Source organism: Petaurus breviceps, unplaced genomic scaffold (assembly GCF_028583685.1).
Source record: "Petaurus breviceps papuanus isolate PSGF00001 unplaced genomic scaffold, PetGlider_PUasm1.0 221, whole genome shotgun sequence".
Classification (NCBI taxonomy): Eukaryota; Metazoa; Chordata; class Mammalia; order Diprotodontia; family Petauridae; genus Petaurus; species Petaurus breviceps.
In genome coordinates, this window is record NW_027185877.1 from 10,185,087 (window position 1) to 10,199,586 (window position 14,500).

Consider the following 14,500-nt stretch of genomic DNA (forward strand, 5'->3'; position numbering starts at 1 on the left):
CTATCTATCTATCTATCTATCTATCTATCTATCTATCTATCTATCTATCTATCTATCTATCTATCTAGTTTCCCTCATTAGAAAGAAAGCTCCTTGCAGGTATGGGTACTTCTTACTTTTTTGTTTTTAACATCCCAGCTGTTTTATACAGCTTTTCACATAGTAAATCCTTAATAAATATTAGTTGACTGACTGAAACTTAGATGAGCATATCTTTTGATGTCAGGGCTAAGTAATCCTTACCTGGTTGCAAACATGGCACGCAAGGATGAGAAAGTCGCTGCATCTTCTTTCAAGGCCTTCAATTCATTTCTAAGTTTTGTCATGGTCTCAGTCACCATTGTTTTTTCATTTTCATATTTATTCTTCAGGTTAGCTAGTGCCACCTCAGCTGTCTGAAACAAGGAAAATTATAAGAATCCTAAGAAACTCATTTTCCTTATTTATTTGGTATTGTCTCCATTAGAACATAAGTTCCTTAAAGGCAGGGGCAATTTTACCTTTGTTTCCTCAGTGCTTACCTCATAGTACTTGCTACGTATATGTGTTTTTAATTGATAGACTGATTTTGTGACTACCTATTTAGCTAAATCTTAATGAATATCAGGTTTTATACTTTTGTATGTAACAAATTAAAATTTAATTAAAAACATAGTACACTGATATCACATAATACATGTTTATATAAGTTTTTGACAATACATTTCTTTTAAGGTCTACAGGTATTTGGTGTATGAATAGTTGCTTTGTATAGTAGAAAATATACTAGATAGGAAGTCAAAAAACCCGGGTTCTAAGCCCAGCTCCATTAATGATCATCTGTGTTGCCTTTGATATGGCACTTAATTTTGATGATCCTTAGCTTTCCTCAGTGATAAAATAAAGAGTTGAACTAGATGATTTCTTTTAGCTTTAAACTTCTGATTCTAATTCTAATTCAGCATTCTGAAATTTCATAAGAAGCAAGCTCCATTGATTTCAACCTATTTGCCTCTGTTCTAAGCTCATATTTTGGGATTTGAGAAGATGTTGGGTTGTGATCAAAAAGGATATGTAATATCAATAAACCAAGTATGGCAACATCTGGTGGTTTGCTGGTAAATGTTTAACAACTGGCTCTGAAAAAAAGTATACACAACACATTTTAAGGTTTAATCTGCTTTATTAACATTGTCTCAATCACTTTCTTAAGTCTGTAACAGGGATCAGCAAACTATGACCTGAGGACCAAATCAAGTGGGTAACTTTGTATGACCTGAGTTTCTATGTATGGTTTTTACATTTTATGTTTTTACATTTTACATTTTATGTATGTAAATACCAAATCAGGTGGGTAATTTTGTATGACCTGGGTTTTTGTGTATGGCTTTTACATTTTACAATACAATAAAACTATAAATAGCCATTCCTAGTTTAAGGTCCCTAACTAAAACAAATAAAGCCTGAATTTGGTGTTGGTGTTGGTGGGGTAACAGTCTGCCCAACCCACGGGTTAAGATTTCAAGACTAGGGTCTAAGTAATAAACAAAACAATAAATCAAGTGCTGATATGTAGTGTTTGCTAATTTCCTAGATATAAATGCCCCCATTGAAAATTTAATAATCAGCCAGTTTCAGTGCACTCCTGGGTCATCTCAATTAAAGTACTGTTCTTCAGTTTTTATGCATTAATGGGTGATTGTAGGCAACATTTCAGTTTGTTTTAATTTTCAGACTCTGTTACAGTTTATTGGTTTAGTTCTTAAGTTCTTATTTGGAGTCTTGCTAAGTTTTTGATAGGCAATAAATGTTTTCAGCCTAGAATGATGTGTTGCACACTTTCTACCATTTCCTTCTATGATCTACATTGATCACTAAGTCTGGGCTTCTTAAGAATAACTTTCCTGGGGTAGCTAGGAGGTGCAGTGAATAGAGCACTGGCCCTGGAGTCAGGAGGATCTGCGTTCAAATCCAGCCTCAGATACTTAATGCTTACTAGCCATGTGACCTCTGGCAAGTCACAACCCATATTGCCCTGCCTTCCCCCTCCAAAAAAAAAAGGCAAAAAAAAAATAATAACATATAATTTCTAGTAGTGGTCCTAAAGCGCTACCATAAACCCATTTCTATGAATCTGAATAACATTTATTTGACACTTATCACAACATACATATTGTTGACCATGAATGTCAAACATGAGGGACTTTCCAATTTCAGTGTTGTATATTACCTGTTTTGTAGGCTCCTTCTAAAGATAAAGAATTTTCAGTTACATGTGACAAATCCAACAGTGAGTGCCTATCATCAGCCTTTACCATTTTTCTGGAGAAATGATGTGTGCATGTTTCAAAAGTATCTATGTATAATTGTGACCTGTTTATCAAGTGTTCTCAGAATGGATTTTAACTTTCTTTCTTCTTTGGGATAATAAAGTATTAACATTTCTATAGTTGCCCTAAGGCTATGAGCCTTATGTTTCATTTATATTTTATGAATTTTTGTTAGGACCAAATATGATATGGTTCATTTTATAGTTCCAAAAGTATACTTAAAGAATGAAATTTTCTAAGTGTTAATTGCTTTAAATGTATTCAGTTTTGACTTTAGGATGCTAGTAAATCATGATATATTCAACCACAGTCTCAATATCTTTTCCCTGGGGGACACCAAAGGATTTCTAGGTATCGCCTTTATCTATTGATTCAATTTGACCACCAAATTCAAACTCCAAACCTTCAGTCTTTATCTTTAGTGTACATTAATTTTATACTTCCTGAATCCAAATTATACATTTATGTCATTGGGAAAAGAATCAACAACATAAAAGAGCTATTTAATGTGTGTGGGTTTTTTTTCTTTTTGATAGAGCTATATGGTGTAATGCTATCTGTGTACATCAAAGGATAAATAAAAGGTTTAGTTTCACTCCCTCTTTAACTTGGAAGGCATACTTGGTTCTTTTTAGGAGTCATGATAATGGCAATAGAGCTAGGCAGAATCATGACGGGCTTAAAATGTTTCCCTGAAAAATTCCATGTTTTATATTGGTATTTAAAAGAGAGTAATTTTCCTTGGGGATACCAATATCAAAATGTTCTCATAATAAATAGATTTCTTTTATATATTTGTAGTACATAAGTATGGAACTTAGTTAAGAGCTGTGCCATTACTCAATAAAGGCAGTACAAATATTATGGTACTTTAGAGTTGTATGTTCAACAATTACTGAAATGATGACGGAATACCTCTGGGATATTTTTGACACACCCTATTTGCTCATTAGCCAATATATTATTTTCTTGTATTTATAGATTTTTGGTGATATGAGTACAATGCTTTGTATTTTGCACACATAATTGGTCTAATACTTGAAGAGGTCATTGAGGCTCATCTTTTGGTAGCAGATATGCAATGCTTTCTGTTAAGGAAGCTGGGCATCGAGCTTAAATCTGAAAGGAAGCTGGTAAAACCCTTTGCTAATGATTACTCTATCACTATGAACCATCTGAACCAATAATTATGGATCTTATCTGGCTTTGCTACCTTGTAGTTTTGCAAACAAAACAAAACAAAAACACAAAGCTACTGTTTCAGTCCCCTCCCCTGGTGAAACAATTCTATCACTCACTATATTGAATGTATAAACTTTCTATTTGACAGAATTTGCATTTTGGTTGCATTGGACATATTTCAGCCATATGAATAACCAGAAATTTTCCACATCTTCCTTCTTGGAAAGCTGTCTGTATGCCCATAATTTCCTTCTTTCATTTAATAAAGTTTTTGATTGATGGTGAATTGTTTATTTTGTTATTTGTGCAGCTTTGATTCCTTTTTTTTAAAAAGCAATTGGGGTTAAGTAACTTGCTCAAGGTTACACGGCCAGGTGTTTCTGGGTGGGTGCTAAGTGTCTGAGCCTGGATTCGATCCCATGTCATCCCGACTCTGGGGCCGGAGCTCTTACTCGCTATGCTAGCTGGCTGCCCCTGCAGCTTTGATTATTAATATTGATTTTAGTCTTTTGCTTACTTTTTTTTTTTACAATTTTTGCTTACATTTATGGATTAATATAGAATTCTGACATACTTGTATTTTCCTATTTCCATTCTGCATATTATTTTGTTGTTGCCTTTAAGTGCGTGATATGATTTTTCAATTTTCTATAGTACAGACCAGTTAGATAATGTTGCAATCTTTCACTGCCTTTCTGGGGACATTTGGTAGCTATCTCAAGTTGGTTTTGCCATGGTGTTTGACACCTGTCACTGAAGTATAATTTATTAGCTCTACCTTTTCCCCTATGGCTCTTACCCTGGCACTGTCACATCTACTGTTATATACAGAATATGAAAAATGGTTGTATATTCTGCTAAATATTTTGAAAGAATGTATTCATAATGGCTATAGCAAATACCGATTGTTTTTTTAAAATGAGTTATTTTAGCATAATTTGTTAGCCATAAAACTTAAAAGGGCTTTAAAAATTCTAGTCTATGTATACTCTTCTATTTTTCAAAAATCACCTGAGACATCAATATTGTTTTTATCACCCATTTCATCATTATGTATAATTTCTAGTGTTTGCATTAAGTAAATATTTTCAATGACCTTAGATTCCTTTACTTTTCTCTCCTCAGCTTTTATTAGCTCCTTTATTTCTTCTCTTATTTTATCTAATCTAGATTTAGAGATATATTTATTTCTGGCTATTTCCCTGCATTGGTCAGCAGCGCATTGTATGATCTGGAGTTGAAAAAGCCATATGAAGCCCTTACCTATAAATAGGGAGTTAGGGACAGAATCTATTATTTCATTGTTATAGGGAACTCCCAAATAAGGAAAAGCACTCAGCACATTTTATTATAAATTATAGTCTTAGACAACTGCCTAGAGAACACTGAGAGATTAAGTAATTTGATCAGTATGGAACTAGGTCTTCTTGGTTTGAGACTGGCTTTCTATCTACTATCTTTTTTTTTTTAATAATAGTGTGTGTGTGTATTTATATTTTAAACATTTGATTTTAAAACTTTGAATTCCAGATTCATTCCCTTCCTCCCTTGTCACCCACCTTTACTGGGAAGATAAGCAGTTCAGTATAGGTTGTACATGTGTAGCTAATGCAAAACATTAACATAGTAGATATATTGTAAAAGACTTATATTTCCCTCCCTCCTATCCCACCTCCCACTTGTTCTATTCTCTACTTTGATCTCGCCCCTTTTCAAAAGTGGGTGCTTCCAACTTCTCTCTCCCCCCTGCATGCCCTCCCTTCCATCATCCCCCCTCTCATACCCTTCCCCCCTACTCTCCTGTAGAGCTAGATACCCTATTTAGTGTGTCATTCCCTCCCCAAGCCAAATTCAATGAGAATAAGGTTGACCCATTCCCTTTTGCCTTCCTATTCTTCCCCTCCATTGTAACCATTTTCCCTTGCCTCTTCTATATGAGATAGTTTATCCCATTCTGTCTCTCCCCATCTCCTCTCATTATATTCCTCTCTCACCTCTTAATTTCACCTTTTAAGTATCATCCCTTCTTGTTAAATTGGTCCTGTGCCCTCTATCTATGTATACTTGTAAACATATATACACACATTCACATATGTATTCATATGCCCATATACCCTCATATATATATGTTTCTATTCCCTTCAACTATTTTCATACTGAGAAAAGTTTCATCAGTTACAATGATTGTTTTTCCATGTAGGAATATTAATAGTTCAACTTTGATAAGTTCCTTATAATTTGTTTTCCCTGTTTACCTTCTCATGCTTCTCTTGCTTCTTTATCTGAATGTCAAATTTTCTATTCAACTCTGGTTTTTTCATCAAGAATGCTTGAAAGTCCTCTATTCCACTGAATGACCATATTTTCCCCTGAAACATGATACTCAGTTTTGCTGGGTAGGTGATTCTTGTTTTTAATCCCAGCTCCTTTGACCTCTGGAATACCACATTCCAAGCCCTTTGATCCCTCAGTGTAGAAGCTGCCAGATCCTGGGTTATCCTGATTGTGTTTCCATAATATTCAAATTGTTTCTTCCTGGCTGCTTGTAATATTCTCTCCTTGATCTCGGAATTTCAGAACCTGGCTATAATATTCCTAGGAGTTTTCTTTTGGGTATCTTTTTCAGGAGGTGATTGGTGGATTCTTTCAACCTCTATTTTGCCCTCTCATTCTAAAACATCAGGGCAGTTTTCCTTGAGAGTTTCTGGGAGGACGATTTCTAGGTTCTTTCTTTGATCATGGCTTTCAGGTAGTCCAATAATTTTTAAATTATCTCTTCTGGATCTATTTTCCAGGCCAGTGGTTTTTCCAATGAGATATTTTACATTGCCTTCTATTCTTTCATTTGTTTGGATCTGTTTAACAGCATATTGATTTCTCATAAAGTCATTAGCTTCCATTTGCTCCAATCTAATTCTGAAGGAATGATTCTCCTCAGTGAGCTTTTGAGATTCTTTTATCCATCTGGAAAATTTGGTTTTTTAAGGTATTCTTCTCCTCATTGCCTCTTTGAGCCTCTTTTCCCATTTGAGTTAGTCTATTTTTTAAGGTATGATTTTCCTCAGTCAGGCTGTTGACTCTCACATTGTAATTTTCTTGCATAATTCTCATTTCTCTTCCCAATTTTTCCTCCACTTTTCTTATCTGCTTCTTAAGGACCTCTATGGCCTATAACCAGCTTGTATATTCCTTGGAAGCTTTTGGTGCAGGAGTTCTGACTTCACTGTCTTCCTCCTGTTCCATGCTTTGATCCTTTTTGCCCCCAAAATAGGAGTCTAATTTTGGGTTCTTCTGTCTGCTTTGTTTCCTTTGCCTGGTCATGTCACTCAATTACTTCACTTTTGGGCTTTTTGCCACAGTAGGACTCTGCCACCAGACAGGGGAGCTTTGTACCAAATGCTGGGGTTTCCTCAGCTGCCAAAGGTATTAGTTGGGTGCCCTTGCTGAAGTCTCTACATACTCTGGCAAGCTGGACACACATCCCACGACCTCCACCCTAGACTGCAATCCAGATCCAAGCAGGTTAAAGCAAGAGTGATTATCCCTCAGACTGGTTGCTTGGTCCCCCTACACTCTGCAGCCCCCTCCTCAATGGCTTCTCCAGGGCAAAAGCCGAAGCACTCCCACTTACTGGGTCCCAAAGTCCAGACTGCACTGACCTCTCACTTTGTCCTTAGCATCTAAGTGTTGATAATTTTGGAAACGCCCACAGCTGCTGCTGATCTGGAGTCCCTCCAATCTACGGCTGGTCAGGCCCACCCTGGGGCTAAAGCCTTAGAGTGGGGCTGGAATCGGATCCCAGAGCACTGTGCTGGCCAATTCCTGCTGGCCTGCCCTCAGTGGGAGGTTAGCTTCTCTGTGTCATTTTGTGGGTTTTGCAGCTCCAAAGTTTGTTCAGAGTCCCCTTTTTACATTGATTGGGGAAGGTGGAAGCCGGAGTCCCATGGAGGCCTGCTTCTACTCCGCCATCTTGACTCCACCTCTACTATCTTATACTACTTCTAAGGAGGTGACACTTGAGCTGAGCTTTAAACAGAGTCAGCAGTTCATTCTATGTATGAAGAATTGTGTATAAAGGAGATGAAATATTTATGACACATGGGGAACAGCAAATAGACCAATTTGGCTAGAGGGCAAATGCACAAAGGGGAGTGATATGAATTAGATTAGAAAGATGGTCTAGAAGAGGTAGGTGGTAAAAGACTTGAAAGCTCAAACATATAGGTGTGTACTTAATTCTAAAGACAATAGGGAGACAATGAAGCTTCTACAGCAAAGCACTAACAGTCAAATGTGTACTTTAGGAATGTTAATTGGGCAACTGTGGAGAAAATGGATTTGGAGAGGGAGAGACTGACACAGGAAGACAATTAGGTGTCTAATATGTGTTCTGAAGGTAACAAAGAAGTTCAGTTCAGTCGTTTTCAGTTTTGTCCAGCTCTTCATGATCTGTTTCGGGTTTTCTTGACAAAGAAACTAAAGTGGTTTGCCATGTCCTCTTCCAGCTCATTTTATAGATGAGGACCAGAGGCAAACAGGGTTAAGTGACTTGCCCAGGGTCACACAGCTAATAAGTGTCTGCAATCACTTTTGAACTCAAGAAGATTAGTTTTTTTGATTCCAGGTCTGGTATTCTATCTTGCACCACATAGCTGCACTAATTAACAGAGAGCGCAGATTTAATGCTAATTAGCTTTGTAATAGGCATGTCTGATTTCCTTCGAATTTAGAATATTTTACATATCAATAATATTAACTGAGCACATATGCAAAACACTAGAAATAATAAAGCTATTTTGAAAAGACCTATATAGAAAGAGTCATGGATTTACACAAATTTGGTTTTTTTCTGTTTTTTTTTTTTTTTGGAGGGGAGAAGGCAGGGCAATTGGGTAACCCAAATTTGCCCAAGGTCACGCACCTACTAAGTAGTAAGTGTCTGAGGCTGGATTTGAACTCAGGAACTCCTGACTCCAGGGCCTGTGCTCTATTCACTGTACCACCTAGTCACCCCATATGAATTTCTAATACTGATTTTCTACTTCATTTCTTTATGTCTATTCTGTGGTAGGTATACAGTTTCATCTCAAGCTGATGTGAAGCATCAGGATATACAGAGTTATACTCTCTAGTTTAACTTAAACCATTCTTAGTGGTGGTTGAGCATTTTGATTCCAAAAGAGTCAAATTCCTGATGGGTCACATTCAAAGTAAGAGTAAAATTTTTTTTTAAAGTATGTCATAGATGTAAACAAAACATTTTATTACATAAAGTAAGTCAGCATGATCTTGAAAACACAATTTTCAGGGATGGCTAGGTGGCACAGTGAGTAAAGCACTGGCCCCAGAGTCAGGAGGACCTGAGTTTGGTTCTGGCCTCAGACACTTAACACCCACCCCCACCCCCACCCCCACACACAAACTAGCCATGTAACCTTGGGCAAATTACTTAACCCCAATTTCCCTCCAAAAGGCCAGAAAACAAAACAAAACAAAAAACACACAATTTTCTACAAATTAGTCATAAGTAGTATTCAACTAAGCCAGCAAATCTGTTAACTCTTTAGTGGACATTTTGAACCTGAAGTCTTATAATTATCTTAAACTCAATATGTCAAAAAGACCCCACCCCATTATCTTTCCCTCTACACCTACCTCTTTTCACAACTTGTCCAGTACTGTTGAGGGTACCACCATCATCCTAGTCAACTAAATTCATAGAGTTGATGTCATTTCAACTCCTCACTCCCAACTCATCCTATATATCGAATCAGTTACCAAATCTTGTTTCTACTTCTGTATTTCTTGCAAATATTCCATTCTCTCCCCTCAGTCACCATGCTAATCCAAGATCTCATCATCTCTCACCTGAACTATTATAATAGCTTCCTTGCCTCAATCCTCTCCCCATTTCAATCCATCTTCCACCCAGCTGCCAAACTCACTCTCTATTAACTCCATGGTCAATATAAATTCCTTTTTCAAGCATTATAAGCTCTTCATAACCTAGTCCCTTCTAACTTTTCCAGTCTTCTTGTATGTCACTCTCCTATACAACCTCGATGTCCCAATTATACTAGCTTAATTTTCTTCACACATGATACCCTTATCTCTTGTCTCCATGCCTTCCTTCCATGCCTGAATGCTTTCCCTTCTCATTTCTACTTAAAATTATTGGCTTCCTTCAAGACTCGACTCAAATCCCAACTTTTGCAGGAAGCTTTTCTAGGTTGCATTCCATCTGCTTAGTATATATCTTAAATGTAAACATACACACACACACACACACACATATATATATAATGGATACATACATATTTATATGTTATCTCCACCACTAGAAAAATAACTCTTTAAATGCAAGGACTATTTTTCCTTTGTATCTCTCAGCATAGTGCCTGGAACACTTAATAAAGGCTTATTAAGTGACTGGTTTCTAGGAATGTAAAATATTACCTGTTTGTTGGCTTTTAACACTGCCCTCAAGGTGGCTATCTGCTCCCGTTTTGTGCTCAGCAGTGACTTTAACTTTAGAATCTCTTCCATCAAAGCTTCCTTGTCTTTATCTATCATTGGTGCCAGTTCTCGTGCAGCTGCCCGTTGACGTGATAGTTGTAATGACCGGTCCACTGCTTTCTGTAGATGTTTGATTTGGTCCCTAATAATGGCATTCAGATTGTAGATATTCATTGGTTCTTTTCGAATATCATTGGTGTCTGACACTGGGGATGAAGGAGGGGCAGTAATGACAGGAGAGATTGTTGGTGTTTTGGTTGGACTTTGTTCTTTGTTGGCATCAGTGTTTTCTTTCAAAACTGATTCTAACTGGGTCCTTGTTTCTACTGGTGATACCACACTCCTCCTGGTGAGCCGTGGGGACAGAAGTGCCCTGGGATCATCAGGTCCTTTCAAGCTTCCACTGCGGGTTACTCTACTTTGCCTGTAATAATCCAACATGACCCTATTGGGAGTCTCATTATTACACAGACATACATGGTGGTAAAGTTGAGCTAATTCTTCACTAAATGTCACAAGCTCATCTTGGGCTGTGTTAAGGGTATTATGATTTTCGTTGGCTATACTTGTCATCCTTTGCAACTCCTTTTCTATATGGATCATTTTCTCACCACTTTCCTTTGTAGTTTTCTCTAGATTTGTCACCTGCTCATCATACATTTGAATCCTGCTCTCATACTTGGCCTTCTCTTCTGTGTAGTTTTCTACATACTTATTATATTTCTCTTTCAAGGCCTTAATTTCAGCCTTCAGGTCAATTACTTCTGTAACAGCAACCTTATATTTGCATTCAAGAATCTCTAAGCCATTGATATCAACTTCATAGTCATGGGTTTGTTCCCCTGAGTCCCTGCCCTTTTCACAATCCAGCTCTGCCTTCAGTTCTTTGTTGCTCTGTAGGCCCCTCATAGCATTGACATGTTCTGTGAGTTTATGAACCCGTTCATGCTGTTCTGTCAGTGCCCCCTTTGTGTGTTCCAGTTGAGTTTGGGACTCTTGAAGATTGGCCAGAAGAATGGCTTTTTCTCGCTCTACCTGTAATAACAAACAAAAATCTATTAATGACTTAAATGGAAAATCCTAAGTGATAGATCTGATGCATTTATATTCAAGGTGGCTATCTGCTTTGGGGTTCCTATTGGGAACCTATTCATAGGTTTCCCAAAACAACAGCAAAGAATATGCTGCCAATATTTAAACTTAAGTTAGCATTTTTTTGCTCCTTGTTTTTGAGTAATACCAACTTAAAATCCTTCCTGCACTTACATCAACATTGGTGCAGAACTATGCTATATACATTATGCAGTCATAATTTTATGTATCACAGGGACACAGAATCATAAAATGGCAAAGTCATTTTGCTAATCTAATTGCTTAATTTTTTTGTAAATGGTAATATGATTGAGATATATAGGAAAGGCAGTCTTTTGTAGTGGGAAGAACAAAGGGGTCAAATCCTGACTTTGCTACTTATTACCAATGTAGTAGTGCCTTCAATTTTTTGAACCCCTATTAAATGAGTGAGTTGGACTAGATCATATTAAAGGTTCATTACAGATTTAAATCTATGATCTCATGAATGATATTTGCTTTTAAAAATCTGTCACACACATTTTCTGAGATATTTGGGAAGCAGTGCACGAACTGATGAAGAGTGAAGGGAGTAGAACCCAGAGAAAAATGTCTACAATAACACTACCATTGTAAAGAAAAAACCTTTAAAACTTGAGAATTTGTGTTCATTGGAATAACCAAATAAGATTACAGAAGATAAATAATAATGTTTGCTACTAATCTCTTGACTGGGATAGACTCAAGGTGAAAAATGAGGTACAAATTTTTGGACATGGCCATTTGGGGAATTTGTGGCTTGACTATATGTATTTGTTACAATGGTTTTGTTTTTGGTACTTTTCCCTCCCAAAGGGCAGAGAGGGAGTTAGGAATAAAAAAGAATTACTGAGAAGGATTACCAAAAAAAGAAAAAGAAAAAATAAAGACAAGAGCTTCACTGAAACATCTGTTTTAAATGCATAGAAGAAAATATAGACAAGCAGGATGATTTGGAAAGTTACATGTGGGGAGGCTAGGTGGTGCAGTGAATAGAGCACTGGCCCTGGATCCAGGAGGACCTGAGTTCAAATCTGGCCTCAGACACTTAACACAAAAACTAGCTGTGTGACATTGGTCAAGTCACTTAATCCCAATTGCCCTCCAAAAAGCACAAAAGGAAAAAAACATATGAAAGTTACATGCTAAATTTATTATATACTTAAGAGGAAAAGTAAGTTATATATGTAGTAGAGATTTTGGGTTTTATGCACAATCTTATTTTCCTAATTTATTGTGCATGCAGAATTGCTCATCTTTTTTGTTATTATTAGGTCTCAAATTTTTTTAAAAAAGTTGTTACTTTGTTGATACTTCAGTTTGAGCATGACTGAAACTTGTAAATTACACTGACCTAATTTATTTTATTTTACAAAGGACCAAGGACTAGCATTGCTATTTGTCAGTAATATTTTCCTCCAAAGGACATTAAGGTTTTAGATTTTTGAAGGAGCATTAAATAAATTAAATATAATCATAAATACATTTAATAAAGAGTTTCATTTTTATGTATGAACTGGATTTTATGTATGAAGTGAACTGGATGACAGGAACCAGGGTTATTTTTAGATAGATATGATCTAAAATGACCCATTCCACATCTCTAAGGGAGATTTCTATTTTTGCCTTTGTGGAGAGTAGGATAATAACTGTGATGGGGCAATCACTCCCTCTTTCTGATTTTTTTTTATTTTTAGTTCCAATTTTCCTTCCTCCAGCCTCTCCCCCACCCATTGAGGTGGCAAGTAATACAATACCCATTGTACATGTGAAGTCATGCAAAACATATTTTCACATTAGCCATATTGTTAAAAAAAAAAAAACCAAAAAGGTAAGAAAAACAAAATGGAAAAAAACCATGCTTAAAACCTGCACTTACAGTATGTCCCTTCTCTCCCTGGAGGTGGATAGAATGTTTTTTTATTATGAATCCTTTGGAACTGTCATGGACCATTTTATTGGTCAGAGTAACTACATCTTTCACATTTGATTTTCATTACTGCAATATTGCTGCTACTATATGTAATGTTTTTCTGGTTCTGCTCACTTCACTTTGTATCAGTTCATCTAAATTTTCCCAGTCTTTTCTGAAACCATCTTCTTCATCATTTCTTAAAGCACAACGGTATTCCATCACAATCATATTCTACAAATTGTTCAGTCGAACCCCTCAGTTTCTGATTTTTTGTCACCACAAAAAGGGCTGATATAAATACTTTTGTATGCATGGGTCTTTTTGCTTCTCCTTTGATCCCACTGGGATATACGTGATAGTAGTATTGTTGGGTCAAAGGGTATGCATAGTTTTATAGGTCTTCGGGCATGGTCTCAAATTGTTCTCCAGAGCAGTTGGACCAATTCACAACTCCACCAACACTGCATTGGTAGGCTTATTTTTCCACATCCCCTCAAGCATTTATCATTTTTCCTTTTCTGTCATATGATCCTTCCTCTCCTATTTTCAAGTGGGTTATTGGGCTAGGTGTATCTATTACAACTCAAATATTTGTAAGTAAAATGTTCTTTGGAGGTTCAGAATAAAAAAAGCCACTTTCTCTGGTTACTCTGGGGGAAGTAAGTCAGCCCATTCCAGACTGAAAATTTTAACTTGAACTTGGTCAGCTTACCTCTCCTTCCACCAGATCTTTAATATATAAAAAACAAGGATGAATAACCAGCAAACATTTTTCAAAGTAATCAGCAAAATCACACCAGAAGAAAGTACACAGAATACTTTAAGCGATACAACACACAAGAGTCAGGCAGAGAGGCTTTGTGACTTTGGAGTAAGATGAAATCTAAGCTCAATCTAAGAGAAAATGGTCTCCCCAACTTGGCAGTTCTCTGGGGTTCAGACACTGAATCACAGAATTTCAATGTTAGAAGGATCTTAGAGGTCATTCAGGCCAACTCTCACACAAAAGGAATCCTTACTATAACATGCTGATTAAGTGGCCATACAGCATTTGCTTAAAGATCTTTCAGAAGAAGATACCTACTGTTTCTCAAGGCAAATAATTACACTTTTGGACAATTCCAATTATTAGGAGGCTTCTACTGACATAAAACCTAAAATTTCCTCTGTGCTTTCCACCTTTCCTCCTGTCTCTGCCTTCTGGGATAAAATGAAACAAGTTTAGTCCTTCATCCACATGATAGCTCTTCAAATTCTTGAAAACAACTATTATTACTTTCGAAGATGGTGGCATAGAAGCAGGAAGACTCTCTGTGCTCCCCCCATAACTACATCAAATACCTATAAAAATGACTTTATACAAACTTTAGAGCTACAGAACCAAGAAAGTGACAGAGAGAAACAAAACTCCTGCTGAAGAAAGCCTGGCAGACTGGCAGGAAGGGTCCATTGCAGTGAGCTGGGAGCA

General features: G+C 36.7%; 1 protein-coding gene across 1 annotated transcript in view; it reads right to left on the reverse strand.

Annotated features, from left to right (window-relative positions):
* BICD1 (BICD cargo adaptor 1) overlaps nt 1-14,500 on the reverse strand; it is a 204,554-nt gene that overhangs the window by 14,877 nt on the left and 175,177 nt on the right. Inside the window, exons 4-5 of the mRNA XM_069094849.1 lie at nt 9,948-11,042; nt 244-395 (exon numbers count right to left, since the gene is read on the reverse strand). Coding sequence (XP_068950950.1) covers nt 244-395; nt 9,948-11,042 — 1,247 coding nt within the window. The remainder of the gene's footprint in view (nt 1-243; nt 396-9,947; nt 11,043-14,500) is intronic.